Consider the following 19,586-nt stretch of genomic DNA (forward strand, 5'->3'; position numbering starts at 1 on the left):
ACATCTGTCTTGGCCTGTTGCAGCACTGCTTTAAAGGTCACTGCATCTGGTTGACCCCCGACATCATAAAGCAAGATGGAAACTGGGGTTCGTGGACTGAGTTTGGCCAGTGCTCCCGCACCTGTGGTGGAGGAGTACAGTTTCGCACTCGTGACTGTGACAATCCAAGGTACGGAACTGTGCATCAGGCCCTTTCAGATTGAGATCGGGACCACTGCTCTCTGAAACACATTATTTTCAATGGCATGCGACGTGCGAGGAATGGTATTTCGCTGTGCAGAGGAAAGTGCAAGTGCAGTGGAGGAAAATGTGGCACTGTGTGTTAGATTGCGGCTCCACCTGAACCCACCTGAGTCCAAGAGAAAACTAACCAAAACCTCAGGCGCTCTGTTTTTGTGTCCAAACCCGAGCCAAGCCTGAAGCGGTTCATGTAAACTGGGTTTGTGTAACCCTGGCTCTGACGCACATGGTTATTACTATTACAGACATGGGCTAAAAATCAGCCCAGCCAATGTGGACAAGTCGAAAACTATTTCCAAATTTCTGTCCAGGCCAGGCCCGTCAGATCCTGACAGGCTCAGGTCTGGTATCCACACTGTATTGTGTGTATTTCAGTTCCTTTTTGGTAGGTTTGGGAAAAAGTATAAACAAAAACAAAAAGGCCAGCGCAGTGCAAATCACTTTCTATCTGAAAGGGCCTTAAAAAATGGACTATGCAAGTTTTCAGTATTTGTCTTACAATGCAAAATTCAGCCGAAGCTCTCACCTCTTTTAGCAGACGTACTCACCAATGAATCAAGTAGTCAACCTTTGCTACGTGTTGCTCTCTCACTTGATAGTGGTAATTGCAGAAAGGCACTTTGCTTCATTAACATAGCTCATGATAATTTGTGTCCTCAGTTATATCATTATCAATGAGTCAATGATTCGTAGAGGTGAAACGCATTTCGAATGAACAGATACAGTATATTCACGCGCCACTTGTCCTATCGCTTTCTCAGACCAGCCAACGGGGGCCGTACCTGTGTTGGGGCGACTTACCAGTTTCAGATATGCAACTCCGACGAATGCCAGGATATCTACAGCGACACGCGGGAGGAGCAATGCCACGCTTGGGACCCTCGCTTTGAGCTCCACAGCAACAAGCACCACTGGCTGCCTTATGAACACACAGACCGTGAGTTTACACCCACACATGTAAAGGGGGGGACGGGCGGTTTGGAGAAGTGACGCAGGAAGTAGAACGAGGCTGTCAACACAGAAACCCAGTGGCCATACACTGTGGAAGTTGTATGAATGAAAGCCAAGAGCAAGGAAACAAACCCATAATTCTTGCAGGTGTTTTGGTTTTAGAGGGTTTTATATATATATAGCTTGTGTTCTGTTACGGCCACTGACATCTGGCTGTCCTGCTGGGTCTGAGTGCAGCTTTGAGGTGCGTCTACGCCCTCCCATAAAAACACACCATGTCTTTGAAAATCCTCTTTAAAAACAAAGCGGTGTCTTCCCCTTCTCCGCCCATCTGCTGATGTCATTTGAACCTAACCAACCCCTCATACTCCACATTTTACCGCATCCATGTAGCTGCTCTCAGATTCCAATCCTGAAGTTCTCCACTTAATATCCCCAAAAATGTTGGGATGTTATTGAGAAGTGTGTGTGTGTGTGCGTGCGTGCATGTGTGTCAGTGTCAAACCTACCTTTGTCTCTAAGTGGAGGTGTCACTGTCTTCCTGATATGTATTAAATTATCATACAAGTAAAGGGCAGCGGTAGAGAAAAGTGCTGAGCTGTCTCCACATCTAATCAGAGGTCACGCTACACACACACTTGGCTAAGAGGCGCCTTGCTAAATTGTTTTTCTCCGTTCTTATCATTCCTAAATGCCATATTTCTCAGCAAGGCTCTCTCAGTCTCAGATTACTTTTTTGTGTGCGAGTGTGTGTGTGAGTGTGTGTGTGTGTGTGTGTGTGTGTGTGTGTGTGTGTGTGTGTGTGTGTGTGTGTGTGTGTGTGTGTGTGTGTGTGTGTGTGTGCGTGCGAGGGGAAAAAAGTGAACAGGGAGGTGAAATTGAATTCCATTCATGGTCTGTCATCTCCTGAGTCAAAGATAGTGTGAGCTGAGAAAAAGAGCGTCTGTGTGAAATTGTAGTATTTGTTAAGAGCCGTTTGACACAGTGTCGTTGTTTTTTTTTGTCTCAATCTGGGTCTAATCGTGAAACCAACAAATATATATTGTTAAATTCTCTTCAACTAAAGAAATGTGGGAGTTGCTCTTCAACCGACTGGTCAGAGGGATTGATCTAACTCTGCTGTCGCATTAGTTCTAAATCCCAAAGTCGTCAGATGAGATCAGATCTCTCCAGGCCCTCCACCCAATGAGCACACGATGACTCTGACTCTTTTATTTCCCACCTGGGACATTCATAAAACCTCAAAATACAATTTGAGAAAAAGCTAATTTATTTCTATGTGTTTGCATGTTGAAATGTCAGAAGCTGTGGAGCAGCACAGAAAATGAAGTTATCTTCAACTGTCATCGTTTATTTAGCCTGTGAAGGGGGAACATTTAGACACTGAGATGGAAATTCATGAAATGTTTCTGTGCAGTTTAACCTGATGAGGTTATGTTGTCACCTCTGTCCATTTGTCTGTTGGTTTGTAAGCAAGGTTACACAAAAGCTACTCAGGACCGGGTTACCACAGAGCTTGCTGGAGGGACGCTGGATGGGTTCGCATCACATTTTGGTGCAGATCCAGATTAGGGGGCGGATCCAGTACATTTTTTTTTCACTTTCTTAAACATTACATGACACAACAAAACAGGCAGACATGTTCAGGTAACTGATATTTATAAGTTTGTGCAATCTAGTCTGGGTCTAGTGAATTTAAATGTTTCAAGGTTTGCACTCTAGTCTCCACATGTGATATTTCCTCAGTAGAGCATCTGCCACATGTTAGTCTCAGAGCATATTAAGACAAGGTCTCTGGATTATGTCCGTCTGCATTTAGCCTGATGAAGTAGGAGTGTTGGTTCTGGATGAACTGCCAGGTTGTGTCTCTTGAGGATCATGTAGTTGTAGTATGACTCACGCAGACAGACACAATGAGGCGCAGCGTCATGCTGACTCACGGGGAGCCCATTCACAACATAAAGAGTAACCACCAGTTCTCAGAATAGATGGAGAGTGTGCCTTTCTCAGTAATGTGGTCATTTTTAATGTGGTTTCTTTCCCAGCTAACAAACGCTGCCACCTGCACTGCCAATCCAAGGAGACTCGGGATGTGGTCTTCATGCAGAGGATGGTCTTGGACGGCACACGCTGCTCATACAAGGACCCGCACAGTGTGTGTGTGCGTGGAGAGTGCGAGGTGAGTGGCATTTTGTGGTCGCTTAAAAGCAAGGGGAGCAGTGTGTGTTCAGGTGCACGTGGGTTAATGTTTCCGTGTCCTCGTGAACAGAAAGTGGGCTGCGACGGTGTGGTCGGCTCCTCAAAGCAGGAGGACAAGTGCGGAGTGTGTGGCGGTGACAACTCCAGCTGCAAAACCTTCAAAGACACCATCACACGCACAGCCAAGAAACAAGGTAAACACACACAAACAAAACACACACAAACAATCCCAGTAACCTCTCATCCAAATCCAGAAAGGGTCTGTCGGCGCGGCAACTGTCTATGATGCTGGAAATCACTGGACAAACACAGAGGGACAGTGTTTGTTGATGATAAGCTGGACCACTTTCCTCTGTATTCACATAAGTTTAGTTAAACGTCGCCCTCTAGAGGATGGCTTGTAACACTGTCCCAACCTCAGTAAGATCTGTGTTGACACGTTTCCATGTGAGTCGAGCGTTGCCAAGAAGTTGCGTCAAATCTCAGTCTGTGAGCTAATGTCTATAAGCACATTATCCAACTCCTGACGTCAGGACAGACTTACATTATAGCACGCAAATTCCCAGAATGTTTATTAGTCACGACCACGGAGGTGTTAACGAGGGAGCAGGTTCGCTTGGTTGAAAAGAGTAAGAGCTCCTTTGTGGATTAGCCGAAGCTCCTCGTCAGGAAACTGTAAAATGAGCTTTTGATGATGTTGGAGTCACGAACCAGATGTGCGTCTCGTTTCAGGATTCCTCAAAGTTCTTGAAATCCCCAGAGGAGCGAGACACCTCCTGATCCAAGAGCTTAAAGCAACTTCACACACTTTGGGTATTTGATACATTGTTTTTCTTTTGAGTGTGAGTGCGTGTCTATGTCCTTGAATTTGTGTGTTATACAGGTATAATTACATTTCTCACACGTCTACACACATCTTGGTGTGTTTCTCACACATCCACAGCTGTGAAGAACGTGGCATCGGGACTGTTCTTCCTGAACGGAGAAAATGAATACCCAGAATCCCACTCGGTCATAGAGAAGGGCGTGGAGTGGGAATATGAGAACGACAACGACAAGGAGACGCTTCAGACCACTGGCCCGCTCAGACATGGAATTCTCATCATGGTAAATAAGCGACGATCGTGCTGATTTTGGTTTAAAACAAACACGTTCATCGCTTTCTATAGTTTTCATTCGTGTTTAACACACCCTATGATGGTCTCTCTGTTTATAGATGAAATTATACGGGGATGAGGATGTGAATTTGTCTTATAAATACATGATGAACATGGACAGTGACTCTGCCATTCTGAACAACATGCTGGTGGAAGACAGTGCCTACGAGTGGGCCCCAAAGAGATGGTCCTACTGCTCCAAGCCCTGTGGTGGAGGTACAGCAGAACGAGGGAAATACTCAACGTGCCTGTGTTTATGTGTTTTGTGCTTAAATTTGTTAAACTTTTACATTTTCCGTCTCTGCTGCAGGGAAACAGTACCTGCGATACGGCTGCAGAAGAAAGGTTGACAGTAAGATGGTCCACAAGAGCTTCTGTAACAAGTCCAACATGAAGCCTAGAGGAGACACCAGAGACTGCAACCAGAAGCCCTGCCCTCCACCCATGTATGCATGATATATAATATGGCATGATAAAGATGTAACATGGGAAATCTAGGCTTCAGTCAGTCTTTGTTCCTCCTCTGACATTGTTCACCTCTCTCTCTCTCTCTCTCTCTCTCTCTCTCTCTCTCTCTCTCTCTCTCTCTCTCTCTCCTCTGTGCTGCTCTCCAGCTGGGTGACGGGCGAGTGGCAGAACTGCAGCAAACCATGCGGAAAGACGGGCATGCAAATACGCTCGGTCAGCTGTGTCCAGCCGTCAGACGACAACACCACGCGCTCCATTCACAATAAACACTGCAACGACGACCGGCCCGAGGCCCGCAGGCCCTGCAACCGGCAACCCTGCCCCACCCAGTGGCGAGTCGGGCCGTGGTCACAGGTGCGCGGGGCATGAAACTGAACAGCAGCGAATAGTGTTCGGTTTTTGCACGGAAATACTTGTAGTGATGTTTTTGTAGTGAAGCCCAACATGTGGCACTCTTGTCAGATATTCAGTGTTTGAAATATAACGAGGTTTCCCCAGAACCGGTTTCCTGGCAGGTTTGACAAGCATCTGAGAAACACATCATGTGATCTTGACTGACAGTGAAACCAAGCACAACGATTAAGAAAAACAGCTGCAATGTCATAATGTCCCTTACGTGCTTTTATCCTGCTTTATATTCGTATTTGTATCCATATTTACCGAGTCATTTGTTCAAATGTGTTGTTTTGTGTCAATGTCCTTTATCTCCAGTGCTCGGTGTCATGTGGCAACGGGACCCAGCAGAGACAGGCTCTGTGCCACACCAGGGACAACAACATCGGCCTGTGTCTGGACACCGTCAGAGTCTGCCGCATGGATCCGTGTCCCAGTGAGTGCAGAGAGACCTCCACCCATACCAAGCCTGCCAGGGCAATCAGTACTATGTAGAAGTCGACACTCAATTCAATTTAATTACACAGAACTGTCTTAAGGCTCATTCATGCTCAATGTAAGACACAGAAATGGACAAAGCCTTCTGTCCATATTCAGCGTTCTATTTGTCCTTATTTGTGCATTGCTCATGAAAGCTCGCTGATTCGGACGAACCAGACAAAACGGAGCAGTATCACAGGAAATCAGTCAGGGGGCAGTGGAGCTAATAGTTCAAGCAAGATGTTGAAGAGAAACAAAGTAGAAATTCCATCTTTTTGAGGAGAACCCTGCAAGTTGTTAAGAAACTGGTCTATTTGACACTTTTGCCTCTTTCTTAAGAAACACTTAAGAACCTCCTGTGTCAGATACACTCAAATCTCCACTGTCCCCTAAGGGATGTATAGCTTAATAAACTTGCTCAATAACGCATGGAAGTATGTGGGCTGTGATGGTTACGTCGTTTGAAAGGGGCGCATCTCTTTTCATACGTGAAAGGAGCATAAATGAGCCTTTGATCTCTTTTACATCACCAATACAAAACAAGACTTTTGAGAGAATCTGAAACCTGAAGCTGAGAAAATCATCAAGACATATAAAATTGTTTTTAACAGAATGGCACAGATTGTTCTGATATTGTCAGACTGTAGAATAAGCTGATTTAAGGCTTTGGAACGATATAATGGGGGAAATGGCACAGAAGGAAGGAAGGATAGACGAGCAACAGATGACAGAATTTGTTTGACAGGTGCTTAAACAGGAGAAACACTTAAAGTACCCCATCACTGTCTCTCCCTATCTCTCTGCAGAGGGCTCATCCGACCTCAACAAGAACGGCAACATCCTGATCCAGTGGCTGTCTCGCCCCAACACCAACACCAACTACCCGAAGATCTCCTCACGTAAAACCTCCCTCTATAGTTCCCAGCCCGGCCTCCACAGCAGCAGCCGCAGCTGCATGTCTGTCCTCTGCTGGGCCCTGCCCATCTCTGTCCTCCTGTCTCTGCAGGGCTGGCCCCGGCTGGCCCCCTGACCCGTCCCTCCCCTACGTCCCGTGCCTGTGCCCGCGCCCGTGAGCGAGCGGCAAAGCTTTTGCTTCTCTTTTGGTGGGGGGGGGGATGTTTTGTCTCTCTCTCTATGTCTGAGACGGCTCTGACTCGGGGGAGGTCTCTGGCTCCTGTGTGTGCTAGTTGGTTCTCTCTTGCTCTGTCTCTCTCTCTCTCTATCTCTCTCTCTCCTCTGTGGAGCATTGTGTTGTAACCGCTGGCCAGTCGAAAACTCAAAAGATCAACAAAATATTTGATGTGAAAAGGATTCGAAGTGGCGAACAGGTTTTCAGCGACACCTTCTGACACGCGTCGAGGGGCCGTATATGTGCGAGGGAGCCTTCTCTGCACTTGGCGGCCATGTTTTGCGCAAGCGAGCTGCGTGTTGTCATGGGTTACCGCTCCTGAGATACAGCTGCGCTTTTTTCTTTTTGTAGCGCACTGTCATTGTGAGGAGGAGCCGGTGTGAAAATAAACTGAAGGTATATAAATATCCATATAGAGAAAAAAAAGTTATACAAAAAAAAATATGAAAGCTTTATTGTGAATGTGATCTTGTCACAATGAGGACATCTTTGCTAAAGTGCTCATCTGACATCCTGGTTCCATTGGGATGAGAATGGCGTCTCATTCTACGTTCCATTCTCAGATTGACAGGAACTCAGCACAGGGACAGGAAGTGACATCGGTAAACCTTTTGATTTCAGCGGGAGGGAACTTGAGGAATCTTGAAGTGAAGGCAAATTCAAAAAAACAACAGAAAACAGGGTAGTCTGACCGCTTGAGGTTGCTTCCCATTTCACCTCACCATCAGCCATCCTCTCTTTGACTGTTATACTAAAGTTCAATAAATGCAGCTTATTTGTGCTTGCAGACTTTAAACAAATACATCTATAAATATATTTGTATTTATATATACCTATAAATCTAAATCTATATGAGTAACAATAATATTAATAATGTTTTACCATGAATAAGCTGTAGCTTATTTGCCTAAAACCTTTGGACTGCTATTGATCGCTTAGATCCTTGACTGTTATGTGTATTTTTTTATTGATTTTACATGAATACAGATGAATATTTAATAAAGGTAAAGTGTTTCGGGGGAAGGGGTTAGACCTATATTATGCAGGACTTGGTCAGTTAGTTGCCTCTCCATTATCTCAGATGGATCAGTGGTTTACTGTCGCTTCTTGTTTTCTTTAAGGATAGGATCACGTTTTATCATGCACATTTGCATTCATCACGTGTGTGTGTGTGTGTGTGTGTCTGTGTGTGTGTGTGTGTGTGTGTGTGTGTGTGTGCGTATATGTTGATGGAAGCATGTCGGACTTGTGTGTAAGCTTTAACGAGTGATTAACTGAACGAGCGAGTGAATGAGAAACTGTTGTCTTGTTAGTAAAAGTGTGTTTGTGTGTGTGTGTGTGTGTGTCCTTGTGTGTGTGTCCTTGTGTGTGTGTGTCCATGTGTCTGTGTGTTTCTGTGTGTGTAGGGGTGCTTCTTCATGCGGGCTTTTACACATCGCAATCAGATACAGAAATACCTCATAAACTTTGATTTGAGAGTGTCCGATGATCTCATTTTAGTTTGATGAACATTAACCACATGAACAATGCCTTATCTTGGATTGAATGTAATGGCATTTATCTGTGAAAGAGATGGCTTTACTCATTCAAAGTTTCACTCGGAATAGAGGCAGCTTCAAACCAACTTAACAAACTCACACCCGCCAACCATCAAACCTACCAAGGTGATGTTGGACCAATGTCTGACTACTGGGAAGGGTTTACAAAGGGCCTGGGGTATGGACACATATGGCATCTAGAAAAAAAAAAACACTTCAGACTTGTCATTGTATTGTGATCACATATTTCTGTTGTGACTATGTAGCGAGCTATCCAAGGTTTCCTTCTGCTGGAGTTGGACTGTATGAGACCAAGCCAGACCTAGCAGTGCGATACTGTATATAACATTGGTGTTGACTGTATTTAATAATGTTCATGACTGTTATCTTCTTCTATAATATTCTATACTATGGGTAACTGTTTTGTGGCTTCACTGGCCTGCTGCGTGGGGCTGGCTAACGTTTGGCTAACGTTGAAGAAACATTCAGATGGACTACGTGCACTGCGTCTATATGCACTTTGATTTATCAGGGAAATTTTATTAATGTTTTGTAAATGTTTCATATGACACTTAATGTGCCATTCCAGTTTTTACATCATCATGGAAATTATGTATTTTATTTAAACAGCAAATATCATTTATGTACATCATGTTTTTTTTTGTTTTTTTTCAGTCGATAAACAGATTGACTGGTTGATTTCCAAGTAATGAAGTGTTTTACCAAAGTGACTGTGAACTTGTAACTTTCGATACAGTTGAATTATTTTTCTTAAGAAAAGAATATATCTATATATTGAGCAGGGGTGGCGTTACATCTCATTGTTTCAGTTCCTGTCATTCTCAACAGCAAAGTTGTATCAATAAAAATGTTTTAAAAAGTGTGATCTTTCTCTCAATAGGAATTTTCACTGGAGAGATTAACTGTCAGGAGAACACGGTTCGTTTTACTGGTTTGGTACAAAAAGGTACAAGTCAAGTGGCAGAGTTTGGAAATTTAACTGAAAATTGACGAGGAACGTAACGAACAAGAAGTAAAAATTAGACATCGAACGTAGATGAAAAAATTCAGACCTGAAGGACAGATATTTACAACACAAAGACTGGCAACCCTTCTTTTTCCATTTCAGTTGCTCTGGACTAATCTCATGACTGCTTTTGATGTTTGGGTTTTTTCTCTTCCTTCTCCCTGCATCCTCTGCTAATGGTTTGGCTTTACCACTTTACTCTGCACGGTGTGGAACCACTACACAAAAACACTCACACACACATAAACGAATGCCCTCTGTGTGTGTAAACTAACATGCACAGCGAGACTTCTGCTAAATAATATACTCTCATTGTTACACAATCTTTTAAAACACAAGGACACACCTCTACATAGTCTCTAGCCCTGTACCCTGTACCCAGTCTCAGCTCTGTGTTCTCTCCTTCACAGGCCAGCGTTGTCATGGAGACCGCTCCATGTTCTGTCGTATGGAGGTGCTGAAGCGCTATTGCTCTCTACCGGACTACCAGCGCATGTGCTGCAAGTCTTGCAGCAATGTCACCATTCCAGAGCCTCTTCCCAACTCCTTCTCCAGGTCCACTCCCGTCACCTCTATCCATCCCACTGTCAGAGCTCCTCCACCCACCAGCACCCTCAGTGCTGGTTTCACCACCATCCAACCCACCAAACCTCTCATTACCACCATATCTGCTTCGACTACCAACTACTGGACCATCACTCATTCTAGCACCCCCGTCCCTGTTCCTCATTCCACCCCAACCTCACTCAGCACCACTGACATGATTGCAAGTCATCCATCAGCTGCCACCAGTGCTCCTGTTGTCCCTACCGCCTTTTCCATGGCAACCACCTCCGTTACTACCGCCTCTTCCAGTATTACTGCTCATCCCCTGCCTCTGCCGGTCCCTGACACAGATGAAAGCACAGATCCAAAGTTACAAAGCGCTACAAATAGTCCAAAAACATCTGGAATAATAACTACCATAGACCTGTCTGCAGCCACCAGTCCAACAATCACAATTCCAGCAGAATTTAGCACAAAAACAGACTCCCCACTGAAATCCAAGCCCAAAAAGAATATTCCTCCAAAGAAAAAACCCAAAAAGGTGTTTCCACCAAAGATTAATCCCAAAAAGAATACTGCGCTGAAAAATACGACAAGAAAAGCTGTTCCACCAAAGAACAAGCCAAAAAAGAAAACAATTCCTGCACCAAAAAAGAATACCTTTGTGAACAGAAATCCCCAAAATAATTCACCAGAAAAAACAACTGCCCAAAACATTACTCCAGCAAACACTACTCCAAAAAAGACATCCCCCAAAAAGACTACTCAAGAAAAGACCACTCCTAAAAAGACCACTCCTAAAAGGACAACTCCTAAAAAGACCACTCCTAAAAAGACTACTCAAGAAAGGACAACTCCTAAAAAGAGTACTCCAGAAAAACCACCTCCCAAAAAGACCACGATAGTTAAACATACTCCTGAGAAAAAACCCAAAGCCAAGGTTCCACCAAAGGCCGGTTCCAAAAAAACCATTCAGCCAAAGACAAAAGTGACAAAACAAACTCAAACCAGGATAAACAACAAAAAGAGCCCAAAGCCGGGACCCCGAAATGCTACAGACTCACAAGGCCCAGTGAAAAAGACTATTCCAAAAAAGAAAACACTTGTGTCTTCTTATTCCACCACAACTCGATCTCCCTATAGCCTGGAACCATCACGAGAGCACTTCTCTTCTAGCACCAGTGTGTATGATCCATCCCCTGTTCCTGAGTCAGGAGTCAATGTCACTTTTATCAGTAACAACACAGCAGCTACAGAAGAACCTCCGCTGTGGTTTCATGAAAGCAAAGACACTGGAGAGACAACACCCGGCGTGTTAGACGATCTTGCAAAACCCACTGGTATTACAAAGTTTGACGATGTCACAATGCCCAGTGGAACCTTGCCGCCTGGTGATGTCCATATGATAAGCAGCGGTGATGTCACAGTAACCAGCGGGGCTATTCTCAGTGGCGATGACATCACAGTGTCCTACGGCAATGTTGGACTGGTCAGCGACACCATTATGCTTCACGACGGCCTCACCATGGTGATCCCGACCATCAACAGTGAGGACATGACAGATCTTGCCTCCACACCCTGGCAGGACCTGTCTGAGTACATCCCTGTGAGTGTTCCCACGACAACCCCTGAGCCCATCATCAACTCGCCTCCCACCACCATCTATAAGTCAACGGATAAACCAGCCATCACAACCGCCACAAGCTTTACTGGAAAAGCTGAGGAGAACAGAGAGAACAACTCCATCGATCTCTCGTACAACAGGATCGTCGGCGTAGACAATGACATCTCTCGGAACAACCTGATCCCAAAGCGCCGGGTCAATCTCCGAGAAAGAACCAGGAACAAACGCATTCAGGAGCTTCTGGAGGAGAAGCGGAACTTTCTCCTGCGGATGAAGAGAGGCCACGCAGCACGATAGACCAAGCCTTCTCATTTCTCTTATAGAGATGAACGTTTTCTTTACAGACATTTGTAAGCATTTTTTAAACCCCTGCGTGAGCTGCCATGATGCTTTCTATCAGGCCTTTCACAAAAAACAACAAACTCTCTGTCACATCAGGACAATCAGGACTATCAGGACTCCTGCAGGGAGAGAATATGATGGCCACATGTTTGAACAGTTGCTTTGAATAGTGAAAAGCCCTTTAGAGAACAGACTGTTGCAGGTTTGAAGCAAATCGCTTCACCTGTGTAAACACAATAATGACAGACAGAAGGGATAAAACCTCCAGTTGGACAGCACTTTAAAAAGCCAAGCTTTTATCCCTCTAAACCACCTACAGTCCTGTTTGAGGATTCACTCAATGGATGATGTAGATAAGATGTAATGGAGTTTGTACAATGGTATTATCTGTACTGGCACTTATGGTTGCAACAAAATCTACAACCTAGAATCCAAATCTTCATCTGATATTAAATTACAGCCCAGGACTGCAGCTCATTTCCCCCAAACAGATATGAATACCTCTCAGCTCCCTAATAACAGCTGCTGTAGCACTGGATGAAAATGTTGTTAAGTGGCCAGCACTCTGAAAACCACACACACATAAACACACACACACATAAACACACACAAACACACACAGTTGGAGCTTTCGGAGACCTTAATAATTGTAATGCCAAACAATCAGAAAGTCAAAGTGTCCCTTTGGTTAAATCACATTGTGAACGTTTACACTGCTTGGATCGTGTTGCCTTTTCAAAAGCAAACAGTCTGTCAGACTGCACAGGGTCTGTCACCTCTCAGGAAGTTAAGATACAGTGTGGAGGTCTGGTGAGAGACTTTTCTCAAACCCTTGGTGCTTCATGGATTTTGATGATATATTTTGATATCTCACTAAACCAAGAGGAAAAAAGTATATTTTATTGCCTTTTTTTGTTTTTATTTGTAATGGCCAGTCGAGGATGATGCTTTTTTAGTCAGTTTTGCTAAAAGCAATGTCCATCATGAATTCATTTATGTACAAAGAATACAAAAAGTATACTACGCCTGTTTGTATTAACTGTATCCACATAGAAGCTTTGAGGGTCAGTATATTTTCTTTTCTAGAAGTTTTATTATTGGTACATCTCCAACTTGCAGCAGCTGCAATGGCACCTACGGATCTTTCTGTACGATATCTGTACATATGAAACTTAAAGTTTAATATTTATTAAAGTTTTAGTGCCTGTGGAATTTTGCAAATTATCAGTGTTGTGTGATTTTCATTTAGCCTTTACAATCAGTCGTCATGTCCCTGAATCAGTCCGGATATGTGGCACGCAGCTACTGTAACACCTGGCCGCTGCGTCAGTTATAGGTCAACTCAGTGATATGAGACTTTGTGGCCTCGTATCCAGTTTGTACCAGTTGAGCAAGAATTTAATCAAATTGGATTCACAATTCAAGAGTAGTACCATAACTGGCAAGTAGGCGGAGACAGAGTTTATGTATTCATGTTTGCTGTAGTCACTCAGACCGGCCTTTCTTTATCTGAACAGAATGAGAGTATCTGGGTCAGGGCACACACTGTGACTTCTAAACAAAACTGATGCTCATATAATTTAATGATAAGCTCAGTCTCTTCCCTTTTCATGCAGCGGGTCCAGTGCATGAGTAAACATGACTTTACAAAGTCTCTCACATATGGTAGAGGCCCAGGAAATCACTTATTTCACAGGGAACTATGGAAGGTTAAAACAACAGCAAAAATTATCCTCAGTGAGATCTGCATACTCTTTCTGAAGGGTTAGGGTTAGGGGTTTACTCTTTTTTAATTCACTTAAAGCAATAAAGGTTTTCCTTCACTTCTGTTGTATTGAGGTGGCAGATAATCCAGGCCTTTGAATACTGAAATTAAACCTATCTGCATTAATAGATACCAACGGGAGTTAGAGGAAAAACTAAGAAGCCTTCATTGTATGAGCAGAAATTCTGGGATCACCAGGAAATAAACCATTACACTGCGCCTATAGACCCATACTCTCTAACTTTTCATCTGGTATAGATCGTATTAGAAACCTTACGCTGATTGACATGTTAAAAATCATTTTGAAACTATGCAATATTACACTTCAATGGAAGAACGTTTTCTGACACCCTTGATTTGCAAGACTTCCAGATCATTCTCTATTCACAGCTTTCATAATTCAATTACTTGTCTTTTGGTTTCAGTCTTTTTTCCCCCCCAAAAGCTGCCCGTTGATTGTTTTCAAAAGCCGACCTCCTTTGTCCTCAGTGATCACATCACTCTAGTTACAGTTCTTGCAGATTCCTCTGTGTCTATCAATACCGTGACTGGCATCAGGATATTAGATTACTCATAAATTCTTGTCAGGAACGCCGAGCAGCAAATTAGGACGGCGTGGTCAATAACACTAACCGTCTGTCACCATTTCGCCCCCTGGGAGACAAAGTAAAACTTAGTGGGTTAGCCCAGTAATAACACCAAGAGATAAATTACAGGGATATTTGTGTCGCCCATATAAGCACAGTACCTTCCTGTGCGTTTGCCTTGAAGTGAGTCCAAAATAAAGATGCATCTTGTGTCCAGTCAGAGATAAGTCAAGTGTCTGTTAATTTATTCTGAGCACTGAAAGGAGAGATCAAACAAGGTCACTTCTGCGTTGTGAACTGTGCTGTGGTATGATTGGAAATAATCATAATGTCTTCACAGCCACAAATGATTTTCTTTTCTTTTCCTCCTGTCTTGTCAGATTAATTCGATTCAGCTCTTTTTAAAAAATCTGCTTTGCCCTGTTTACTTCCCCTGGAGATACAATTGAAATATAAGTAACAGGTTCCTGATTATTCTCCGGACTCGTTTGTCCCCCCCCCACCCCCCCCCCCCCCCCCCCCCCCCCCCCACCACATCTGCCCTGAATGGTTTTTTTATAATGTTGTTCTGTTTATTAGTCGATGAAATATTCTCAACAAATCTTTATTATTCATCGCTTCTAAATATATCATCACCCAGAAATCAGGTCAGTAGGGTCTTCTCTGGAAATTACGTGTGCCTAAAGTGGGATTTTAGGTAGTTTCCTATGGCCCACAACAAACTCTTAACTGGAATGACACTCAGGAGAGTGAATACCTCCGACAAGGCCCAACACTCCCCTTGTATTCCCCTCGAATTTCACACACTCATAGACATCAGCTCCCTTAATGTGCCTGAGTTTTTCTTCAGGATCCATAAATTATAATTTTGGAAAACTGTGAAAATGTACCAAAAAAAAAGACAACCCTATATGTTAAAAAGAGTGATGTCTTCAATCCGCCCCCTGAATCAGATCTGCACCAAACTGTTACGTGTTCTTTCCTGACTCATACCACATCCTCCCACCAAGTTTCGTGCTGATCTGTCCAGTAGATTGTGTGAACTGCTATTAACTAACAAGACAAACAAATGTATTTAGATGATAGTACGTTGTATCTTGTCCACCCCTCGATTAGTTTTTTCCTCTAAGTGTATTTCAAAAGCCGGTTCTGGGAAGACGAAATCACCTCTCAGAGGAAACTTCCCCCCTCTGCTTTTCAAACGATGACTACGCTCTCTGACCATTTCTCAGAAGCTGTCTGGTAACGGAAAGCTCTGTGATAAAAATCAATAACCAGACTCCGTTCCATTTATCCGTCCTTCAGCTCTAAGAGTCCGTCTCTCTTCACCTACACACCGATGCTTTTATCAGCCATAAAACATAAGCTTCCTCCCATACCAATCAAATTCTTATTGAACCCAAAGGGGCTGAGAACGAGAGGGTTCAAAACAGAGAGGAGAGGAGTGCTGAGGTGTTTAATCCCCCTTGTGCCTTTAAGAAAATAAAACATCAGTGATGCTTTGCTACGAGCAGAAAGCTGCAGAAATCCGCTTTCGGGCCTGCACTGAACTCTGGGTAATCTCCGGACATTCTCACTCGAACGCTCTGGAGGTGTCTGTGTTGTTGTGGAGGTGTCTGAGCCTTGTTGGTCCTGCGTGAAAAGGAAAACAATGGTGCTGAAGATTTTTTTTCAGTTCTTCAGTTCTTCCGTCCATTTTATTTCATCAATCTTGTGCAGAAAACCGTGCACTGGTGTTGCTGGGAAGCCCCGGCAGTCAACTTTGACGGGGAATAAGGCCGCATGCCAGCCTTTGATCTGCACCTCATCAACCAGATCCTGGTACTTTGCTTTGTTCTGTTGGTGAGAGATGGCTAACCAGTCCTCCCAGGGCACTGTGAGTTCAGCTACCACCGGCGTCTTTGTGTTTCTGGACCAGGGGAGCGATGACACCTCCACCTCCTCTAGAAATACAAGTTTCCTCTGATCATGAACTAGAGAGCTCAAAACAGAAGAGCAGAGGTTCTCTCAACAGCACTGGAAGTGTTTAACCCTCCCTGTGCTTAAAAAGATAAAAAAAAGATTTCTATCAATTTTATACTTATGATGTTTCCACTGTTTTACCACTTTGAATAGATTTGGCTACTACGCTGTTGGCGGGTGTTCAGAAAAACAAATACACCTGCAGTGCCTGCTGATGAGGCAGCTCTTCCCCTGTAAACACGCACACAGCAAGAGACGCCGGAATAACTGATGTTCAATCTCGTCTTTGTTTCTTTCATGAATTTGCATCCTGACGTTTTTAATTTAGATTCGGAAACAGCGCACTTGATGTGGTGCCTGTTGTTTTGTCAGCGGAATGCAAATACATGTCATTTCCATCATGACGACTGAACTTCAACGCCACGTGCCAGGCTGTGCATGTGTGTGAGTTTATGTTTGTCTCTGAGGCAAATTTAGCTCCTTGTGACTGTGTCCATAAAAAGCCAGCAGTCTTTTTATAGGATAGATGCAAAGAAGACGTGACTCATGTGACTCACTGAGGAGGAGGGGGTCGAGGCTGCGCACACACACACACACACACACACACACACACACACACACACACACACACACACACACACACACACACACACACACATGTTCACACACAGAAAGCCTTTTTCCTCTTTTCCTCAGAGTGGCTGATTGTTGACTGAAGGCTCTGAAGCATAATGTGTATAACTCCTCTGGTGAGCAGTCATGTGATACACGCCATGCATTTACAATTAATAATGATTGTGTTGCATCGTAAATACACTCATACACACATCCACATATTTAAACTTGTACATTTATTTGTTTATTTATTTGCCTCCTGGCTAAATATTTACTGACTACTCATTGTGAAATAATAAAGCAATAGCGCTGTGTTTTAGAAGTTCCCCCTAATTAGTGCTATCGGCATTTTATCACATGTAACATTATCAACTGAACAAAACAGTGCCCTGTAAAGTTAATGTAAGTGTGCCAAATATTTTACCCTTGTTTGCAAACCCATCACTGAATTACCACAGTGGTCAGGGGCCTAAATCTCTGTGTGAATTGGGACTTTCATGTCCAGTAGATTATTCTAATTGGCCTCTGAACAAATGCTCATGCGTGTCAGAGAAATATGCCTCTGCATGAAAACGTGAGACACAAATAACCGCTCCTGCTTCAAGTTCAACTCATCTTCCCTGAATGAGTTTTATTGTTCTGTCTAATAGATGTGGAACTCTTCTGGACAAAAATATCCTCTTTGTTATTCATCGCTTCTAAATATGTATTCACTCAGAACTTCAGTCGCTATGAGGTCAGCCGGAAATCACGTTTGCCTAAAGTGGGATTTGAGTCTTAATTCACCACATCAAGTCTCTTATGACCGACAACAAAGTGTTATGGCACCAGTCGGGCGTAAACCTCCCAACACTCCCCTTAAATTCAATCAAGCTGCACCAGATTCTCTCACTCATAGATATCAGTTCCCTAAATATGTTTTTATTGAAGTTCGTGAATCGTTTCCTGAGAAATTAGTAAAAATGTTGAGAAAGGAAGTTATACAAATTGCTTGATCCGAAGCAGAATGTTTTCTCTCCTGACTCGCACCACATCCTTCCATCCATCCGAGCTTCATGACAATACGTTGATTCTTTTTTGTGTTAGCTCGCTCACAAACAAACATATAAACAAACGGACAGGGGTGAAAACATAACCTCCTCAGCGGAGGTAATAATAATTTCCCGAGAGTTTCCATAGCCTACATACTAAAGGACAGTTTGTGGAATATCAAACAGGTGTAAATTCTAGATTTGTAGATTTTGGAAAAAACTTAGGTAGTTTACTGATACAAATGACTGGTATTTCCCCACCTGAGTATATGTCCATGTACAACCTACGTTACTAAACAAATGGGGTCATAACCTAATTCTACAGGTCTGAGGTCTCTGATCCTCTGAGTAACGTCATTCTGTCTCTTTTGGTTTCACCCACAAGGTTTGTGAACCTACTCACTGCAGCGTGGTGACAAACATGACCTGATTCTATCTTGCAGTTTAGATGTTTTTAATATAACACGTCTCACTTATCACACCGTCCAGTCGCCTTGACTCAGATGCACCAAACCTAATCAAAGAAACTGGTGAAAGAAGTTTGTACGAAACACACACGTTCTTCTGCAGGCCAGCAGGAGAAATCTAAAACTCCAGTTTGTACTGAATTACGAGGCTCACAGTTCTGGGATACTTCTCCAGCAAAATAGATGAAATAAGCCATCATTAGAACTTCTGGAGCTCAGAACATCTCTGTTTTCATACATTTTGAGACAATATCCCTAGAATCACTGTATTAATTGGTCTTGGCTTCCAAAGTGACTGTACCTGCCTCCTCGTCTCTCTCCCTGCTAAACATTCAAAAGATCTCTGGTCGGTTTTGGTTCCTACGATCTAATATATTATTAATTTACTTTATTTATAGATAATTATAGATCAGCCTCTAACCTTCCAGTCTTGTATTTCAGCAGCTTTCAGACACATATAACTCTAAAATTGCCACTCCACTGAAACTGCACTTGCTTAAATGGGAAAATATCTCGTGGATTCAGGTTCCACCTCCTCTTTTTATTTCTTAGTGCATCTTTTGATGTTCACTCTAATTGGAAAACCAATCTTCCCTCTTTGGACCGACTTTCATGTGGTTGGATACTTATTTATCTGAAAGAAAACATTGTGTTCCTCGCATTAATATTACATCTATACTTTCTAACCCCACTGCTCTGTTCTTGGCTCTCCTCTCTTTATAATTCACCTCTTGTCCAAATTACACTCGGCTGCATCTTCAAGTAAAAGCTCATAACCCTCCTGATCATATTTAGAGGTCTGCTTGTGAAAAGCTGAATGTTTTATAATGTCCTTTTTCTAAGTTCTCAGTATGAACAAGCAACAGTAATTCAGTGATTCCACATAGTGTGAAGTCTGGTGTTTCTTTTGATCCGACCCTCTCTTTTCCTCAGCGCATTAAAGACACCATTCAAGACTTGGTTCTTCTTGATTTTCTGGACGGCCATGTGATGGCTCGGAAAGTCTTCGAGTGGTCGAATGGCTGTTAGAATTTTAAGAGAATTCAGAAAATCTATTTAACAAAA

The 19,586-nt window shown here is 43.3% G+C and overlaps 1 protein-coding gene across 4 annotated transcripts in view; it reads left to right on the plus strand.

Annotated features, from left to right (window-relative positions):
* Nucleotides 1–13,310, plus strand: part of LOC117769153 (A disintegrin and metalloproteinase with thrombospondin motifs 2-like) — a 112,978-nt gene extending 99,668 nt beyond the window's left edge. For 2 of the 4 annotated variants that reach the window (XM_034597846.1, XM_034597848.1), the window contains 12 exons: nucleotides 24–169; nucleotides 1,002–1,177; nucleotides 3,237–3,370; nucleotides 3,461–3,584; nucleotides 4,123–4,203; nucleotides 4,334–4,497; nucleotides 4,607–4,763; nucleotides 4,858–4,993; nucleotides 5,162–5,369; nucleotides 5,727–5,844; nucleotides 6,695–6,787; nucleotides 9,993–13,310. In XM_034597846.1, the coding sequence (XP_034453737.1) occupies nucleotides 24–169; nucleotides 1,002–1,177; nucleotides 3,237–3,370; nucleotides 3,461–3,584; nucleotides 4,123–4,203; nucleotides 4,334–4,497; nucleotides 4,607–4,763; nucleotides 4,858–4,993; nucleotides 5,162–5,369; nucleotides 5,727–5,844; nucleotides 6,695–6,787; nucleotides 9,993–12,049 (3,594 nt within the window). In that variant the 3' untranslated portion in view covers nucleotides 12,050–13,310. The remainder of the gene's footprint in view (nucleotides 1–23; nucleotides 170–1,001; nucleotides 1,178–3,236; nucleotides 3,371–3,460; nucleotides 3,585–4,122; nucleotides 4,204–4,333; nucleotides 4,498–4,606; nucleotides 4,764–4,857; nucleotides 4,994–5,161; nucleotides 5,370–5,726; nucleotides 5,845–6,694; nucleotides 6,788–9,992) is intronic. The other 2 variants (XM_034597847.1, XM_034597849.1) reach the window with 2 other exon arrangements.
* Nucleotides 13,311–19,586: the final 6,276 nt, after the last annotated feature.

Source organism: Hippoglossus hippoglossus, chromosome 10, assembly GCF_009819705.1.
Source record: "Hippoglossus hippoglossus isolate fHipHip1 chromosome 10, fHipHip1.pri, whole genome shotgun sequence".
Taxonomy (NCBI): domain Eukaryota; kingdom Metazoa; phylum Chordata; class Actinopteri; order Pleuronectiformes; family Pleuronectidae; genus Hippoglossus; species Hippoglossus hippoglossus.